The sequence below is a fragment of the Panicum hallii genome, chromosome 5 (genome assembly GCF_002211085.1).
Source record: "Panicum hallii strain FIL2 chromosome 5, PHallii_v3.1, whole genome shotgun sequence".
NCBI lineage: Eukaryota > Viridiplantae > Streptophyta > Magnoliopsida > Poales > Poaceae > Panicum > Panicum hallii.
This window is the reverse complement of record NC_038046.1, coordinates 48,640,261-48,659,973: the sequence shown is the minus strand read 5'-3', so window position 1 is coordinate 48,659,973 and position 19,713 is coordinate 48,640,261. Positions and strand designations below refer to the sequence as shown.

The following is a 19,713-nucleotide window of genomic DNA, read 5'->3' as shown; positions in this document are numbered from 1 at the left end:
TGATGTTTATTGCGAATGATATTAGTAGCGAGAGTATATTCATACTGGAAAATCAGTCACCCAACAAAGAGGCTCGATTTCACCTATGGGCAAGCCTATGTGTTTGCGGAGGTAGCGACGCCATGCAGTATTTACCACCTCGATGAGATCTTGGTACTTTGATTTATCTTGCCTTAACGAGTCGTACACCAAGACCTTGTGCTCGTCAATCCGAATACAAAGCAATATCCAATGAAAGCTGTGCATATACATACGCATAACCAATTAATGTTGATTAAAATAGTTATTAAATAGTATTATTAATACGAAGGGATTGAAAAAAAGAGGCTAACAAAGAACGACTCACTGATGGTTGTATGGCAAGAGAATGAAGGGACACATGCTATTCTTACGCAACCCTCTGTATATAATATTGACTATTTCTTCAGGGTTTTGCTCTACCGTTTTCTCGTGTATAATATCGGGGTCGAAGAACCCGACGTTATGGAAGTTCTTTTTTCGGCAAATTTGAATTTTTGACCTACGGGACACAAGAAAAACGGGGATCAGTCAACACACAAGGCTAAAAATAATGAAACGAGAGACAATACTCACATGCACCATACACTCACGAGGGACTTGTCAAGGGCATCTTGATGGTATAAATCGTAAAGTGCTTCAAACTCGATATATACTTCACCTGCCCCCCGCCAGAAATGCTCATCTTTAATCCGGGCTGGGAACATCTCTAATTCATTAGCTTTAGATTGCACAGCATACCATTTGTGTAACTCGGCCATTCTCGTTGGTAGGAATGGTAGCAACTCTGGCCATATCAAAGGTTCACCAAGTACAAACTTTTTCCTGCCGCGGGCATTCTGTAGGGCCTCCCCAAGCAATTGAGCCCTTGTTAGATCAGTTTGCAATATCATCCCAGCCATGGTCATCGGATCTCTTGATTCATCAGGACATTCTTCACGCGGCACTATCAATGGAGGGATCGATTGTTTGGACTGCTCTCCGAGCTGGGGAACGGTCTTTGCATTGATCCGTCGATTCTTGGGGTTGTTGTAGCACTTTCTGATCTGCCGATCATAATCCGACTCCCTTTCTTTCTCCTTGGTGGGATCTTTAATGAAGTGATTAATGAAGTGTGGCTTCGCAACCGGATCTATTTCTGTCTTCTTGTTCGCAGCCTCCCTCAGTAGCTTGCGCTTCAGCAAGAAGGTTTCAAACGATTCTTCTGCCTCTTTCTCTTCTGGAGCCTTCACTTTCTTCTTTCTTTGCTGCTTATGAGATGGCGGGACCGAAGGTACCATGTATGCCTTCTGTCGCTGACTCTGATTCTGTTGTGCGGCTGGTGATGATGCCGAAATTGGCTCGCTTTGTGCGGCTGGTGATGGCGGATCCATGCTGGGGTCCCGTGCAGGCGGTGGAGAAGGTGGGCCAACACTAGGATTCCTATCATCAGCTGGCGTTGGTGATCTTTGCCTTGAGCACCGAGCGGAATCTGTGGCTGCTTGCACCAATCTTATGTCGCGCTTTGGCCACGCAATCCATGTGTGTACGGCATGTTGTAGTTCTGTTTCTTCAGGACCTATAGGGATCGAGAGGTCCAAATCTTCCCAGCGTTCTTCAGTAATTCGGTCAACAAAGACTCTGGCGAATCCTTCAGGAATTGGCTGGCAATGTATTGTCCTGCCTTCTTCTTGGACTTCCGCATAACCCTCAGCACAAACTTTGAGCTTTTTCCCATAAAGAACCAGAAGCTCACACTGGGTCCTAACGGCAATGTCGTCGATGGGGTCCCTCGTCCTGTCGGCACCCAAAGTAGGGTGCTCTGTGGAAGCAACACTGCTACGACGCTGAGAAGGGGTGCTGAACTCCACATTGGCAGCTGGTTGGTCCGAGCGTTGCCCAACTGCTGCCTCAAGTGACATTATCCGGTTTTCTAGGCTACAGATCTTCTCTGCCACTACTGCCTTGCTTCTGCATTGGCTTCGGTAGGTTTCGAGATCTCCAGAAAAGCCATATTTCCATGGAACTACGCCCACGCCTCGGGTCCGTCTAGTGTGTTCCGCATTCCCAAGAGCGTAAGTCAGCTCGTCATTCTCTCTGTTGGGCTGGAAGGTTCCTTCTTCCGTACGCCTCATTGCGTCGTCAAGTCTTTGGGCAGCCTCTCTTAGTACGTCGCTAGTCACAAACATTCCAGTGTCGGGGTCTAGTGTGCCTCCATGAGCATAGAAGTAATACCTTGCTCGTTTGGGCCAACTCAAGGTCTGCGGTACAATTCCTTTTGCAATTAAATTATTTTCCATCTTTTCCCATTTCGGAACAGCAACCTTATAACCTCCAGCCCCAAGTCTATGGAAGTTTGTCTTTTTGCTAGCATTCATTTTGCTTTGAATCGAGGCTGCCATGCTGTCAGCACTGCGCTTGTAATTCACGAATTCATTCCACCACTCTCGTTGCTTCTTCCAGACTTTATCAAAATCTGGTGTGAGGCCCTTGTTGACAAAGTTTGCCACCAATTTTTCCTTGAACGAGCCGAACTGAATTGCCATCTTCTTAAATGCCCATCCCTTTACTTTGTCAACTTTGCCTGGGGGAAAGTTGAAGTGCAACGACACCTCTTTCCATAACAAATCTTTCTCTGAATCTGGCACGATATCTTCAGGTCGATCAGAGACTTTATTTCTCTTCCAAAACTTGTACTTTATGGGGACGTTCTCCCTAACAAGATATCCCAATTGATTTACAAAGGTCGTCTTAATTTGACCAGGGGCTAGTGGCTCGCCGGTTGCTTCGTTGATCTCCGTGATGGTCGTACATCCTACCATCTTCCTCTTGGAGCCACGTTTCCGTTTAGGCTTCCTCAATCCTGATGCCTGAAAGAATCGCAAATTTATCAAGCGGGTTGCTAGCAACTAGTGGACGTCGCGGCAGGTATTGACAAAATATTTATCCTGATGCCTGAAAGAATCACTAAATTTCATACCTCGGCTTCCTCGACATTTTCTTCTTCCTCCCCACTAATATCTTGCTCCTCGTCGCCATGATAATGCAAGTTTAAAAATTGGCTGCCATCATTCTCGTCCTCATGAAACTCTAGAGCTATGTGCCCAGTACTACCACAAATGAGCTCGTGCATTAACTCGTCTTGGTTGTCCATAGGATCCATTTGCACTACCCGAAATAATAAAAAAACATTAAGTATTTTCTAGTACTAATAAAATGTATGTATTTATATATCTTTTACAACTGAGTAAACAAAGCAACCATAATCATAAAGGAAACAGTAATATCTTTTACAACTGAACAAAACAAATTTCTGAATTTATATATACAGAAAAGAATTATTTAGTAACAATTAACAGACGCCTCTCCGCGCGAGGTTAACAATTAACAAAAGTCATGCCCACATCTTTTATGATAGATCAAACCATACAGACTATATAGGAGCAAAGACCCTGAAACATCAATCATCTTTCATGACTGGAAGTAGTAACACAATTCTATTAGCACTACTATTATCATTGGCGGTGTCAACTGAATGGCATCTCAGATGCTGCGAGGTGGTAACTGAATGGCTTCAATGGCAGGGCAGTTCAGTGGGATGGAGCACATGCCTTGAATTGATGAGCGTCCGGGTTCCATCAGAATTCTGCTATTCACCACCTCCAGGCTCGGGGAGGCTGGTCCGAATATTCTTGAAGGTGTGCTCAGTTGCTGAAAGCGAAGTAAAGAAGCATGATTATAGTGCATTAGCAAATCACTAGTAGTGCCTTTCAGAAGGAAACAATCAAGTCACAACCACCAGGGATCACCAAAACAAGCATGACATCACTGCCTAACTACCAGTTCCTCATCTAATCACTAATTCAGTCCCACACTACCATATACTTTCTCCTTCAGCCCCCTCAATTTGGCGGGGGAAACTACGGTTAATTACAGGTACTAAATGATACACCCGTCAGTAGTAGTAATGGCATTCTTCCATTATCTAAAAAAAATTGGTAGTAATGTCATTATGTTAAATTGACCTCACTAGATGTACAATGCTTATTAAAATGCTATCATCGGGTGTGCAAGGCTATGTGCTTTGATTTCTGGTTATATGCTTATTTTGTTCATCTATAGAAGGATTGGACTAACGAGTCCTGAAACTGTTGATAACTATCAGGGTACAAAGGATGTCTTTAGTTTTTCGAGATGAAGGGTTGTAGCAGGTCTGTTTCATCTCAATACCTTTCTAATTTGGCTAATTTCCCATTCACTGTCTGGTGATTCTAAGAAAATTTTGTTTTCCATTTTATGGACAGACTCTGGAAATTTTGCAAATACATCATCAAGCTGAGCTTTAGCCTGAAGAGTTTTTGGGACAGCTCACACACTTGCACGCACACACACTACTTTAGTTGCAGTGTTGGCAATCTTGCTATGTCTAATTTTCTGCAATATCAATTGAACTAGAGACAGCAAGTTCACTAGTTACAAATGAGGTTTAATTTTTAATGGTTATGTCTGTATTACTGTTTGTAGCTGGCCCTTACTGCATGCAAATGCATCATTTTTGTCTCAACATTAGGACCATATCATAAGATAGTGTGCCATCATCATCTATTTCATTATGTGATGCACGTAACGGAGATGTTCCTTTTGAAACTAACTTTGTTGCATCCCAGAATAATAGTCAATGGACTTGTTTCATTTTCATGTTTTATCATTTATCAAGCAGTTCATGGTAAGAGCTTTCATGTTTGTATTTATTAGGCCTTACACTTTTGTATGTAAATATAATCTTTATAACACCACATCTGTTTTGGCTGGTTTGATTGTTGTACAAGCATGCAAAGACAGTATGGAATGTAAATGACGTACCTCGTTCATTAACAAATGGTTGTCACCAGCTGCCCAAAACTTTTGAATTTTGGCATCAATATGTTTTAGATATATAGACCACGCACACACACTACTTTGTTTGTCTTTGATAAATGCCCGGACCACATGAAATTTAAGATTATGTCTGCACATCAAATTACTGGTGCTGTCACATTCTATCACTAATTAGTTCTTTTTAGTGCACTGACCAGTATTTTTGCATTTGCTACTTCTACCATTCTTGATCAAAGTTTTCAATATACAGTTTGTTTTGCTCCTTTGTATTGTATTGTCACAATAACTGTTGACAGAAAAAAAAACACTTCTTCACTTATGATCATGACAATATTTTCTTAAAATGTATTCAGAGAGAATTTTGCTAACTCCATTTCCTTGTGGATCTGGACATAAACACATTGTTGCAAAAAAAAATTCATGTCTCAGTTAGTGATGCTAGGCAAATTGGGCGTCAACTAGACTGTAAGTTTGTCTTACAATTACGCAATGTAAGGTGATGCATCTATGGAAACGTGAAAAATGTCCCGTAGAGGACAAGGTGCTCACCGCGAATCCGTTTTTGGGATCGGAGGGTGAGGAGGGAGGGGTCGACGCTGATGGGGGCCGGAGCTTCGGGCGCCGCAGCAATGGCGCGAGGACACCGAGCAGTGGCGCGAGGACCTCGAGGCGGCAGTGGCAGCCGGGCGGCCGGGCTGCGCGGAACGGGCCGCGCGCGAGGACGACGAGGTGCGTCGTGGCCGGACCTTCGGGCGGCGGCAGCAATGGGGCGCGAGGACGCAGAGTAGTGCCGCGAGGACCCCGAGGCGGCAGGGGCAGCCGGGCGGCCGGGCTGCGCGGAACGGGCACGCGCGAGGACGACGACGTGCGCGGCGGCCGGAGCTTCGGGCAGCGGCAGCAATGGCGCGAGGACGTCGGGGCGGCGCGTAAGTTGGGGGCGACGTCGATCTGAAAGGGCGAAGGGGCTAATTTGTTGGGGGGATGGCGCAGTTAGTGCCGGCTGACATTACCAGCCGGCACTAACGCGCCCACGTGACGTCAGATGGGCAAGTTAGTGCCGGCTGGTATTACTAGCCGGCACTAACGTGCTCAAGTTAGTGCCGGCTGGTATTACCAGCCGGCACTAACTTGTCAACGTGACGTCAGAAGAACAAGTTAGTGCCGGCTGGTATTACTAGCCGGCACTAACGTGCTCAAGTTAGTGCCGGCTGGTATTACCAGCCGGCACTAACGTGTACCCGCGCGGGAATTGGCGCGCGGGAACTGGCCACGCCAGTTCCCATTTACACTAAATTTGTAGTATTCATAAATTTGTGATGGCATAGGCTTAATAATTAGAATAATATAACAAAAAATTATATCTTATTTTTAGCTACACAATAATTATAGTAATTATATGTACACAATAATAATAGTAATTGAAGTAAATTAACGAATATGCAACCATTATCAATTATGTGTAGCGTAAAGGGTTTATATGTGTATATGTTTCTATTATTGATAATAAATCGAAAACATTTTATTTTGATCCATGCAAAATTCTTCAAAAAACTTTTCAATAGTAGCCTATACAATGATATAATCAATTCGCATATTACTTGATTATTTGTTTGTAATTTAATGTTCCAATGCTTCTAGTAATGCAAAATTAGTGAATGTAAATAATATTTATACCATGCAAAAATATAATATTATCTGAAGATGATATTATGTCATCATTGGAGAAATAGTATCAAGAATTGAGATAAATACGATGCGGTGCGTTACATTACATCACTAATTGAGAGAATTCAATACATAATTTATATAAAACTACTACTCATTATCATTATCTACTGGAACATTGATAATCTTCCTTTTGACGAAAGTGCCTTGAGCGTGATCACAGCGTAAGTAAGGTGTGTCCTCTTTGGATAAGAGGATGCTAGGGTCAACGTCAACTGAGAATGGAGGAAGGTCATCAATCTGGTCATAATCTTCCGAGTTGTCCGAAATATCCTCAACTCCAACAACTTTTCTTTTTCCTGGAAGAACTATGTGCCGTTTCGGCTCATTTTCAGCCTTGTCTGCTTCAGGCGTCTTATCTGACTTCTTCTTCGGTTTGCTCGACATGTCCTTCACATAGAACACTTGTGTCACATCCTTGGCTAGAACAAATGGTTCATCTTTATATCCAATCTTTTTAAAGTCAACTATGGTCATCCCATACCGGTCCTTCGTTATGCCTCCTCCAGCCACCCATTCGCAACGAAATAAAGGGACAACTATGGGTCCATATTCAAGTTCCCATATCTCCTCTATGACACCATAGTAGTTGTTCTTTTCTCCATTACTATTTACTATACACATACGGACACCACTGTTTTGGTTGGTGCTTTTTTTGTCTTGAGCTCTCGTATAAAATGTATACACATTGATTTCGTACCCTTGGTATTGCTGGACAGTGATTGATGGTCCCCTAGCCACCCATTGAAGTTCTTGATCAACTGTGTTGTTGCCCAATAATTTTCGTCTGAACCAGCCGTCAAAAGTTTTTATATGTTGGCGTGTAATCCAAGAAAGATTCTTTTGTGGATTTTCAAACTGTATAATATTCATGTGCTCGTCAATATATGGAGCCACCTTGGATGAATTCTGAAGAACCGTGAAGTTTGCTTGGCTGAATTCACTACAAGGGATGTGCACATTACATTTCTTTCCTAATGTGCCTTTTCCCTTTAGTCGCCCCTCATGGTGTAACACGGGGAGCCCAATCGGATTGAGATCAGGAAGATAGTCAACGCAAAACTCAATGACCTCCTCGGTTCCGTAGCCCTTAGCAATGCATCCTTCTGGGCGAGAACGTTTACGCACGTACTTCTTCAATACTGCCATGAACCTCTCGAAAGGGAACATATTGTGTAGAAAAACAGGACCCAGAATAGTTATTTCTGTCACAATATGAACTAGAAGGTGTGTCATAATATTAAAGAAGGAAGGTGGGAAGACCATCTCAAAGCTGACAAGACATTCGATAATGTCTTTCTGCAGCTTTATTAGATTATTTGGATTAATTGCTTTCTGTGAAATTTCATTTATGAATGCACAAAGCTTTACAACTGTCAATCTCACATTTTCCGGTAGAACAACCCTCAGTATAACCGGAAGAAATTGTGTCATCAGAACATGGCAGTCATGGGACTTCAAGTTTTGGATTTTCTTCTCTTTCACATTTATTATGCCCTGTATATTTGAGGAGTACCCAGACGGGACCTTGATACTGTTCAAGCAATCGAACATGCTTTCCTTCTCCTCTTTACTCAGATTATAGCTGGCAGGTTTTAAATAGTGGCGTCCTTTGTCTCTCTTCTCGGGTTGCAAGCCTTGTCGTCCAGCTAGCATCCACATGTCGCGCCTTGCTTCCAATATGTCTTTTGATTTACCATACACTCCCAGAAAGCCTAGTAGGTTGACGCAAAGATTCTTCAACAGATGCATCACATCAATTGCGTTGTGAACCTGTAAGACTTGCCAATAAGGTAGGTTCCACAATATAGATTTCTTCTTCCACATTGGAACATGTCCTTGGTCATCCTTCGTAACAGGTTGGCTACCGGGACCCTTTCCAAATACTACCTTCACATCCTTGATCATCGAGAACACACGCTTTCCATTACGGAACAGAGGCTTACGACGAGTTTCGGGCTCTCCTTTGAAATGCTTCCCTTCGGTTCTTAGGGGGTAATCGGTAGGAAGGAATCGGCGATGGCCCATGTATACGCACTTCTTACAGTGTTTCAAAAAAATGCTATCGGTTTCATCATAATAGTGGGTGCAGGCCATGTATCCCATGTTCGACTGTCCCGAAAGTTTTGCAAGTGCAGGCCAATCATTGATGCATACAAAAAGCAAAGCTCGGAGGTTGAAAGACTCCTGTTTATACTCATCCCACACATGTACACCTTCTTCTTTCCAGAGCAGTAAGAGATCATCCATCAAGGGTTGCAGGAACACATCAATATCGTTGCCAGGTTCTTTTGGCCCTTCTATAAGCACCGGCATCATGATGAACTTATGCTTCAGGCATAACCAAGGAGGAAGGTTGAACATACATAGGGTCACGGGCCATGTACTATGAGCGCTGCCAAACTCACCGTACGGATTCATTCCATCCGCACTTAGAGCAAATCTTATATTCCTTGGGTCGTTGTCAAATTGAGGATACTCTCGGTTAAGGTTTCTCCACTGGGACCCATCTGCTGGGTGTCTGATCATGTGATCCTCCTTACGGTTTTCTTTGTGCCACCGTATCAACTTAGCGTTGTCCTTGTTTTTGAAAAAGCGCTTCAGACGTGGTATTATAGGGAAGTACCACACCAACTTTGCGGGAACTCTCTTCTTTACCGGCTCCCCATCAACATCACCTGGATCATCTCGCCTGATCTTATACCGCAATGCGCTACAAACAGGACAAGCTTCCAAGTTCTCGTATTCGCCGCGATACAGGATGCAGTCGTTAAGACATGCGTGAATCTTCTGCACGTCCAATCCAAGAGGGCAAACCATCTTTTTAGCTTCGTATGTTGTTGACGGCAGTTCATTACTCTTAGGAAGCATGTTCTTTTCAATCTTTAATAGCTCACCAAATCCCTTATCGGTGACACCATTAGTTGCCTTCCATTTCAGCATCTCTAGCGTGGTACCCAACTTCTTCTGCTCCGGTTTGCAATTAGGGAACAACGGCCTTTTATGATCCTCCAACATCTTCTCAAACTTTAATGCCTCCTTCACAGTGTCACTGTCTTTCTGTGCATCAAGCAACGCCTGACCTAGCTCGTCAGGTGGCCCCTCTTGTGCAACATTTGCTTCACCCTCGTCCATTGGTTCATCTTGAAAGCCACCTGCTTCATGAACCCATGCCCAATCTGGAAGATTGTTATCACCATCGTCATCTTCTTCATTATCTTCCATCATAACTCCAACTTCGCCGTGCTTAGTCCAAAGGCTATAGTTAATCATGAAACCATTCAAGGCCAGGTGATTCCATAGAGTTTCTCTTTTCCGAAATTCCTTTTTATTTTCGCAAACACTGCATGGACAACACATTAAACCCTTTGGCGACCTATTTGCCATTGCTGCCTTGAGAAAAGAATCTAAACCCTGAATCCACGCCGAGGTGCTCCAGCTTCCGTGCATCCATTGCCGGTCCATCTGTACAAATTAAAAAAAATCATGCTCATTACCCCTAAAAACAGGTTACTATGAAGTAATTCAAAAAAAATGTAAATGTAAATCTGCTTTTGTCCGTGGTATTTTCTCCGTTCGTTTTGACTTTTTTTATAGATTTATAAGTTTTACAATACACCTAGACGTAATATATATATATATATGCAGATGCATAGAAAAACTATGAATTTAGAAAAGTCTAAACGACTGATAATTTGAAACGGAACGGAGGGAGTAGATTTGAGAGTGAAACTGTGAGAAACTCTCCAGAGGCATATCCAAGGTTCGGAAATTCTAAAAAAAAATCAGACATATACAATAGGAGCTTGCAAATTTTATGATCAAACTCAATCTCATTTTTGAGATATGAAAATCAGCAGATGGCTACATGAGTAGTGATGAAATAGATACATATTGCTATCTGTCAACTTCATATCCCATGAGGTTGAACTCAATTTTAAAATTTTGCAAGCTTATGTAAGATCACCTATTCTATATGTTTTTGGATATCATTTTCGAAACCTCTAAATATGGTTTTGGGAAGGATTTTGATGATTCTTATGTATTAAGTACATAAATCTCCTTGCATTATGACAATAATATCCATATATATCGTTTTGAGAAAGTTTTGTTTGCAGCCATTTGGATTTATTCAGTGTAGTGACATCTAAGGTTATTGTGCAATTTTTCATAATATATGCCATACCATTGCTTTGATTTGAGTTCGAATTGATTGGGACTTGGGAGCAATATCAACCCAATGACATATGGCATCATTCCTTTTGTTGGATAGGAAGAAATACATCTAGGACATGTATATTGAGTGGAAATACACCAAATCTTTATCAACTTGCATTCAATAGTAGCCATACAGTTCGAAAAGTTCTACAGTGAATTGCCTCTGTAGTTTTACTCAAGATTTATTTGCAAAGCTTCGAATTATACATACATCGGGATATTTATAATTTGCAGAAATTTTTCTAGAGACTGTTATCATGAACCCCACAACAACAAGTCTATTTGTCATGTTTTCATGAATTAAAGGAAAAGGTATTTCTTCATACTTGATATGAGATGGTATACATGGTTTTGTTTCTTTTTCATAACATTAGTGTTTAGTAGGAACAAGAACTGCAGTGTGATTAAAATTGAGAAATCACCATAGATAGTATAAACGTATTGAAATAATAATCCCACAAATTATGGTTCACTGTACCAAATGAAGCATGCTTAGTTCAAGATAATATAAGTTGCTTATAGCTTATATCTTGCCAGCTTGTTAACAATTGCAGCCTATCTTGCATTGCAAATCTTAATATTTTTCATGCCGTGAATCATTCCCTTTTTAATATGTATTTATATCATGTTTGATGCTTACTTCATTGCTAGTAGGATGGCAGCTCCAAACGCTTTGGAGGAAAGATTTAATGATGCGGTCAGATCCATGACCAGTATGGGTTTCCCAAAGGAAACTGTTGTGCGAAAATTGAAGAAGCTACTGACAGTGTATGGTGACAATTGGGAGCATATAGAAGCTGATAACTATACTACTCTAGCTGGTGCTTTATGTGATGCTGATGATCCAAATCCCAAAGTATGTTCTGTCCTTTTATTTCGAGTTTTCTTGAGTGGTTTTGTTCTGTTTCACTAGTTAGGTATATAGTGTTTCTTTAACAAAATCGTATTTTCGGTGTAATTAGATCCATTATTTCAATAATTAGCTCATCAGCTAAATAAGCCAAATTTATCACTATAGCAGGAAATTTATCAATAATTAGCTCATTGTCCCTCATCCTTAAAATCTCTAAAATTTTGCATAGTAACATATACACATGCCCCCATGAAATAATTCAAAAAAATTACTCTAAATGTGTCATAGTCAAACTATCTAGAAAACCTTCTCTAAAAAGTAACAAATCGATTCTATTTTGCTCAAATTAATGAACAAATCGGAAAATGATGCTCATTTTTCCTCAACCTTAAAATCACTATTTTCTTTATCTAGAAAGCATGAAACAAAGAATAAACACCGTGAAAGAAGAGTGGAAGAAGATACTAACCTTTGGTGCACTTGGATGGGTAAAATCCTCACAAATTTGGGGAAAAATGGGCAGCACCTCCCGTGTAACACGCCATGGGAGTGAGAAGAGCTCGGTTGAAGGCTCGGGAAGAAGGAGTGCCAAATGAAATGGAGAGCTGGGTTTGGAGTAGCCGGTATATACGGGGCAAGTTAGTGCCGGCTAGTGGTTTTAGCCGGCACTAACTGTGCACGTTTAGTGCCGGCTAGAGCTGACAGCCGGCACTAACTTGTAATTGACCAAGTTAGTGCCGGCTAGAAATTCCGACCGGCACTAACGTGCGTTTCGACCGTTGTGGCAGCCGTCTGACAGTTGGAGGATGGCACGTTAGTGCCGGCTGGTGTTTCTAGCCGGCACTAACGTGCCCGCCTTATACTGTTGAGGCACATTAGTGCCGGCTCGTTTTTGACCGGCACTAACGTGCTGGTACCGATAGACCGTTTTCTAGTAGTGTATAAGTCATACTCCGGGCCCTTTCATGAGTATCTAGAGATCATCCAAATTTATAGACTATGACTAGCAGTCGAACCCATATAGGTGCAATCCTTGGAGATATTATGTAGGCCAACATCTGTGCTCCGCTGAGCCATTTGGATCATATTAAGGTTTACACCAACTTGCCATACAGAGTGGCACAGTACAGTGCACGGTGTACATGATCCAATGCTTAACATGTTAATTATATTTGGGTCCTTACAACTGCCACACACAGAGCGGAACAGTACAGTGTACAGACTAGAGGATAAGGAGGACCAGCTTAGCCCAGCGCATTTACTGGCGATCGTCTACAAGCTCTCATCCGTATCAGTTGCCCGCGTGCTGCATGCGCGCCTGCGCCAAACCGCGGTCCACGGATGGGGACGGAAGAATGTGCGCCTTGTGTCCCGCCTGCGATCGCGGCGTTCCCATGCATCTCGCGGCGGGGTCACGTGTAGCGTAGGACGACGGCCGCATACGAGACGAGCGGCGGGACGCCGGAGAATAAAGTCGTGGGGACGCGACGCTGGTCGTGCGCGCCCATACCCAACTGCTGACGCGCCGTACATGAGCCCATGATCTCGCGTCGCCTCCGCCCCGGTCTCGAAGCCAGAGAAAGCTAGCCGCGGGAATCTGTATGTGTTGCGCGGGCGCGGCGGCTCCGGAGAAAAGGCGCGTTTGGAACACTACCTAACCCGCCACCGCCTAACCTTAGGCGTGCCACGTAAAGTTAGGCGTGCGTTTGGATCCTATACTAACGTTAGCACGCCACGCATTCTCTGGCGCGCCACAACTCGCTCGCCACACAAAAAAGCGCCACACCCGCGGCGCTCGATTTGGCCGCCACAACCAGCGTCGCGCAGCTCGGTCCCCTTCCTCCTCCGTCCGCGCCGCCTAGGTACGCCACCCCGGATCCGCCGCCGGCGCCGCCCGCCCCCCAGCCCCGTCCCCCCGATCCGCCGCCTCCCTCCCTCCTCCTGGCGCGGCGCTCCGCCGCGGACGCCCCCCCCCCCCCCCCCCGCGGAGGCTCCTCCCGCGGAAGGCCCCCGCCGGCGGAGGCCCCCCCCCCACCCCCCCCCCCTGGAACACAGCCTCCCCCCCCCCCCCCCGCGAACAGAGCGTTCCAGATCCCCCCCCCCCCCCAAGCATTTGGCTCTAACATTTTTTTTGTTGTTTTTTTCAGAGTTTATTGCACCGAGGCAGCCATCCATCTTCTGTTCAAGGTATACCTATCCTCTGCATTTTTACTTATATCATTTATGTTGTATACATTCTAAAATAGTTCTTAAATCTGAATAGATGGGTGCAATGAAGGATTATTTTGAGAACTATTATTATGATTATAGCATTCGAAGAAGAAGGTTGCTTATTTGCCTAGCCATCTACGTTTGTATGTTGTGGTACAAGTTGCAAGAGGATAGATTGATGAGGAGGCCCAAATATGGTTCTTTATTAGAAAGAGATTTGGAAAGAGAAAGAAGGTTAAACCGTTTATATAATGGAACTGAAGCCAACTGTATTAGTGAGTTGCGCATGCGTAAAATTATTTTTCACCGGTTATGTGGTCTTTTAAGATCTCGTGGATTGTTAGAGGATAGTATTAATGTGTCAATTGAGAAACAAGTAGCTATGTTCTTGAAATTTGTTGGTCATAGATGGACAAATAGATCAGTTGGCTTTGAGTTCTTACGCTCCGGAGAGACTGTTAGTAGATATTTTAATGCTGTTTTGGATACTTTATGCGCGCACGGTGGTCACGGCCTCGCGGAACGAACGAGCTCCTGCGGAGCGCTGGAAACTTGGGGGCTCCTGCGAAGCTGCGAACCGACGGTGGTGGCGATGGACACAACTACTATGGACGACGTCCCGGCACCGCGCCAACACGTTGCACGGGCAGTGCGCGCCCCGCTCGCGGTGCTCATGCCACGTTCCCCCGCTCCAGCAGGCGCAGCCAACGGCTCGACCTGCGGAACCCCATGAGTAGGAGTTGACCAAGCGGAGCGGGGCCCAAGAGCGAGGGTTCCTTGTGAAAAAATTCCAGGCGATTTGAATCCCGTTGAAAAATGTTTCCGGCATAATCATTTCAGAATTACCAACCCAATTCAATGATTTGTTCTATTTCCCTTGTGTTGGGGTGTGGTTGGGTGACGAATGGGAAGTTATAAAGACTTTATACTTGCATTGGATGAACAGATTTCACCACAAGCAGTCTTACCTCCACCATTTATTTACTTTTCCGTACCATTTAGTTTGCTCTTCTCACGATAGTCCATTAGGGCAAGGCTCTGACTTACTATCAGTGTAACCTCTCCACCTGGGCATGGATCTTTTGATTCCGCATAGGTCATTGCATATGCGGCTAATTAGTTTTCAAAGGTAAACAATGTGCATATCGGTGACTTTGCAAATCTTAAAATCTAGTAGCCGATCTCCTCAAGGCATTCATATGACTAGATCAGTGTGCATGCGTGTGTAGGTACACCAGGGGGGCAACGACCGGGGGGGGGGGGGGGGAGGGAGGGGGGGCTCGCCCTACGTGCAGGCCGCTAGTAGCCACCGCTCGCCTTTGTGCGTCCGATTGGCAGCTACCTCGCGCGGATTTGGGCAGCAGCGGCTCCTCGCGAGTGGCGTAGGCCTCAACCACGCCGCCGCCTGGGCTCACCCTCTACCGCCAGAGCTGGGGGTGCCCGCCGTCAGAGCGCGGGTGGGCGCTCGCTAGGCCCCCGCAGCCATCTCCTTTCGTCCCCAACTCGATTGCTAGCTCTTGGAGGAGGTGGCTGTTCCGGTGGCGGCCTCCTTATCGGCGGTGTCCCCTAGCCGGAGCTGGGGAAGCGTCGACGCCGCGGCGTCTAGCCGCTTCAAGCGGCGGCCACGCCGGACGCGGCCCCTTCTCAGCGCCAGTTCGGCCGCACCGGCGCTCCTTCCCAGCGCTACCATGCCGGGGCGGCCGCGCGACCGCTACGCGGCAGCGGCGTGCCTGCTGGCCCCCGCCCGGGGGTGGCTTAACCATGGTGCCGGTGCGACGGCGGGATTGGAAGGCGGCAATGGCATCTACAGCCTACAGGTGGAGATTCGGCCTCGGAAGCTAGCCGCCGACAGGTGCTCTTGGTGGGTGCTGGCGTGTGGAGGTGGCTTCGGGGAGCGCAGGGAGAAATCCTAGTCCAGCCTCATGCCGGCCGGCAATGGCGACGCTTCTTGCGCCGATTTTCTTCTTGGAGGTATTGCCGATGGTATCTACACAAATTTTGATGGATCTCCAGGTGAAAACCTAATTCTAGCTTGCTGGATGAGACGGCGACGGTGTTTTTGATGTCGTTTTCTTCTTGGAGCGTCGTCTTGGAGGTCCTTCGATCTGACTTAGTTATCTCGGTGGCATCAAATGGTTTGAACATCGAATCTCTAAGAAGACGAGTGATGTGATGGTTTGGTGATGCGTAAAGGTTCTACAAGGACGGAACATAGATGAAGAGAAGGATCGAAACTTAGTCTTTTTTATTTCTTTCTTTATTTTAGAGTTTTCTTTCTTGTTTTTATCCTCGTTTGAGGTTTAGAGTCTAAGAACTCATATAACGTTTGGTCGTAGACATTCACACGTGAATGTTAAGGTCGGAATTTTTCTTTATTAAAAAAATATTTATGTATAGGAGCATGTATGTTTTTTCTGTGAAGAGGACACACAAAACAGGTTGATTACAAAATTCTGAATCCCCAGCTCCCTCATCTTCATCAGTTTTTCCTCTGGTGCTCCTCTGGGGTCCCGGCAGGGGATCAACGTGGGCTAACTGAAAGCTGGGCCGCGCTGAGCCTGTTCACCAGGCCCAACAGAAAACAAGGCCAAGATTTGTTCTTACTCCATGTCTATTGTAGTAGTGACTAGTGACGAAAGAAAGTGTGCATCTTGTGAGGCTAAAAAAAAGGATAAGAGAAAAAGATGCTTATCCCGTGGCTTAATTGCCGGCGGTGATCGTTGCACGGTTCCCTCGTCTCCTCAGTCACTGCAGCGGCGGTTCAAGCTCAAACACCATCTTCCAACCGGCCATCCGTTAACAAAATTTACCTTGGAACCCCAAAACCTGACCATACATGGCAATTTGCTCCCTCGATCGCACTGCGCGCAGGAAAAAAGATTTGGATTAAAGCCCGAAACCTGCCGGCACTCCACCACGCATTTGCAGGTGCCAGGTAGCCCGGGTGGCAGTGGCACCATCTTATCCCATGTTTTCACGCGCCGAAACGAGCTTAAAGAAAAGAAAAACCTGTACTGCTTCTGACGATGCGATGCCATTGCCCATTTGCTTGAAGCCTTGAAGCAGCTCAGTGCTCAGCTCACTCGTGCTCGCTGGAGCGGCCATGCCCCTTGCCCCATGTCCATGTGAAGGAGTTGAGCCGCGGGTCTCGGGGCACGCGGCCGTGCCAGGGAGAAAAAGTAATGGCCGTCCCAAAACCGAAAAAGGAAACGACAATAAATATACGGCGGGAAACAGTGGCGCGCCTTTAAAAGCAGCGCGGCGAGTGGCCATTGGCAGGCAGTGAGCCAGCCAGCCAGCCAGTAGGCGGAGGAGGAGGAAGCTGGAGGCGGCGAGCGGCGCCGGCCCATTGTCCAGTGGGCGAAGAGCTCTGGCGGACATGGCTCGCCTCCGCTGCCTGTTCGTGCTCGCGCTCCTCCTCGCGCAGCTGCCCGGCGACGCCATCGCCGGGCGCGGGCACCACGGCCCCGCCGCACACGACTACAGGGACGCGCTCGCCAAGTCCATCCTCTTCTTCGAGGGCCAGCGGTCGGGCAGGCTGCCGCCGTCGCAGCGCATGTCCTGGCGCCGGGACTCGGGCCTCAGCGACGGCGCCTCCGCCAAGGTGGACCTCGTGGGCGGGTACCACGACGCCGGCGACAACGTCAAGTTCGGGTTCCCGATGGCGTTCAGCATGACGATGCTGGCGTGGAGCGTGGTGGAGTTCGGCGGGCTCATGAAGGCCGAGCTGCAGCACGCCAGGGAGGCCGTGCGCTGGGGCGCCGACTACCTGCTCAAGGCCACGGCGCACCCGGACACCATCTACGTCCAGGCAAGCAGCCTCCTCTCCTCTGTCTTGCCTTGCTTTCTTCTTCTTCGTTCCTCACGGTCAAACAGAGTCCTCGCTCCTCCCCTGTTTCTTTACTCACTGTCACTCACTCATGCTAAGAATCTACTTACTAAGATCTTGTGTAAAGAGGAGTAGTTGTGCCAAGTACAAGCACGGCACGAAAAGCTGCTCCTCTTTCGCAAGCAATGGAAGAAAAAACAAATCCCCTGTACTTGCACGGTTCACACACGCACACACCATGTGGAGTGGACCAAGCAAGCGGTGTGCTTGGACTGTGCACTGGTGGGGCGCGTCCAGGTCCAGCCATTGAGCTGATCGATCTCCTGTGTGTGCTTCTCTCGTCATCATAGGTTGGTGACGCCACCAAGGACCACGCGTGCTGGGAGCGGCCGGAGGACATGGACACCCCCCGCACCGTGTACAAGGTGGACCCCGGCACCCCCGGCTCCGACGTCGCCGCCGAGACTGCTGCCGCGCTCGCCGCCGCCTCCCTCGTCTTCCGCAAGTCCGACCCGGCCTACGCCAGCCGCCTCCTCGCCCGGGCCAAGAGGGTGTTCGCGTTCGCGGACAAGCACCGTGGCTCCTACAGCACGGGCCTGGCGGCGGACGTGTGCCCCTACTACTGCTCCTACTCCGGGTACCAGGACGAGCTCCTGTGGGGCGCGGCGTGGCTGCACCGCGCCACCAAGAGCCCGTCGTACCTGGGCTACATCCAGGCGAACGGCCAGGTGCTGGGCGCCGGCGAGTCGGACAACACGTTCGGGTGGGACAACAAGCACGCGGGCGCCCGGGTCCTGATCGCCAAGTCGTTCCTGGTGCAGCGCCTGGGCGCCCTGCACGAGTACAAGAGCCACGCCGACGCCTTCATCTGCTCCATGGTGCCCGGCACGCCGACGGACCAGACCCAGTACACCCGCGGCGGCCTGCTGTTCAAGCTCAGCGACAGCAACATGCAGTACGTGACCTCCAGCGCGTTCCTCCTGCTCACCTACGCCAAGTACCTGGCCTTCGCGAGGCAGACGGTGAGCTGCGGCGGCGGCGGCGGCGTGGTGACGCCGCAGCGGCTGCGCGCCATCGCGCGGCGGCAGGTGGACTACCTGCTGGGGAGCAACCCGGCGGGGATGTCGTACATGGTCGGGTACGGGGCGCGGTACCCGCGGCGCGTGCACCACCGCGCGTCGTCGCTGCCGTCGGTGGCGGCGCACCCGGGGCGGATCGGGTGCTCGCAGGGGTTCGCCGCGCTGTACGCCGGCGCGGCCAACCCGAACGTGCTCGTCGGCGCCGTTGTGGGGGGCCCCGACTTGCAGGACAGGTTCCCCGACCAGCGCGACGACCACGAGCACTCGGAGCCGGCCACCTACATCAACGCGCCGCTCGTCGGCGCGCTCGCGTACCTCGCGCACTCCTACGGCCAGCTCTAGCTGCCTGCCGATCAGATTATCGTTCGACTTGATTGATTGATTAGTGGAGGGGTTGATTATTGGAGGAGGACCCCAGTGCAAGCCAAAAAACCAAGCTATAAGGGCGCTTCGCTTGTGGGTCTTAATTGATTTGTTGTCACGACTACTAGGTGTTAGGCACGGCGTAGTGTGATTGGTTTGGGTACGTACGTGACGCCGCTGGCGCACCGGTGTGATGTATCGGGGTGACACCAAAAATGTGTGCTCCACCCCCAAGTCTACTGCTACTGCTATGGTTGCATCTCGCAACTCAATCGTTTCCGATTTCCAGGTACTACTCCAGGTGACCTCTTTGTCTTTTTGCTAAGCATACAGTTTGTAGGCCGCTCCAATGAAACAGTAGTATCCTTGCTTAACCGTTTGGACAGGTAACAACTACACAAAAGCATGAGTGTAATTAAGCATCGAGCACCTTGTCCTTGTCGAATGTCCATGACCCGTGCTCACCAATGGAGTGGCAGTGGCACACATTGTCCAGGACTTCGTTTCTGTTTACGCATTTGGCCCTGTTTGAACTCGAGCAACTGTGTCCTCGGGGCTCG

General features: G+C 47.5%; 1 protein-coding gene and 1 long non-coding RNA gene across 2 annotated transcripts; both read left to right on the top strand.

The window, feature by feature from the left end:
- Window positions 1-4,125: 4,125 nt before the first annotated feature.
- On the top strand, window positions 4,126-4,517 carry LOC112893655. Its single transcript, XR_003228869.1, has 2 exons — window positions 4,126-4,208; window positions 4,302-4,517. It is a non-coding gene; the product is annotated as an uncharacterized LOC112893655 (long non-coding RNA).
- A 12,659-nt stretch (window positions 4,518-17,176) lies between these two features.
- On the top strand, window positions 17,177-19,449 carry LOC112893654 (endoglucanase 3). Its single transcript, XM_025961103.1, has 2 exons — window positions 17,177-17,693; window positions 18,062-19,449. The coding sequence occupies exons 1-2, from the start codon at window positions 17,262-17,264 to the stop codon at window positions 19,130-19,132; spliced, it is 1,503 nt and encodes a 500-aa protein (XP_025816888.1). The 5' UTR covers window positions 17,177-17,261; the 3' UTR covers window positions 19,133-19,449.
- Window positions 19,450-19,713: the final 264 nt, after the last annotated feature.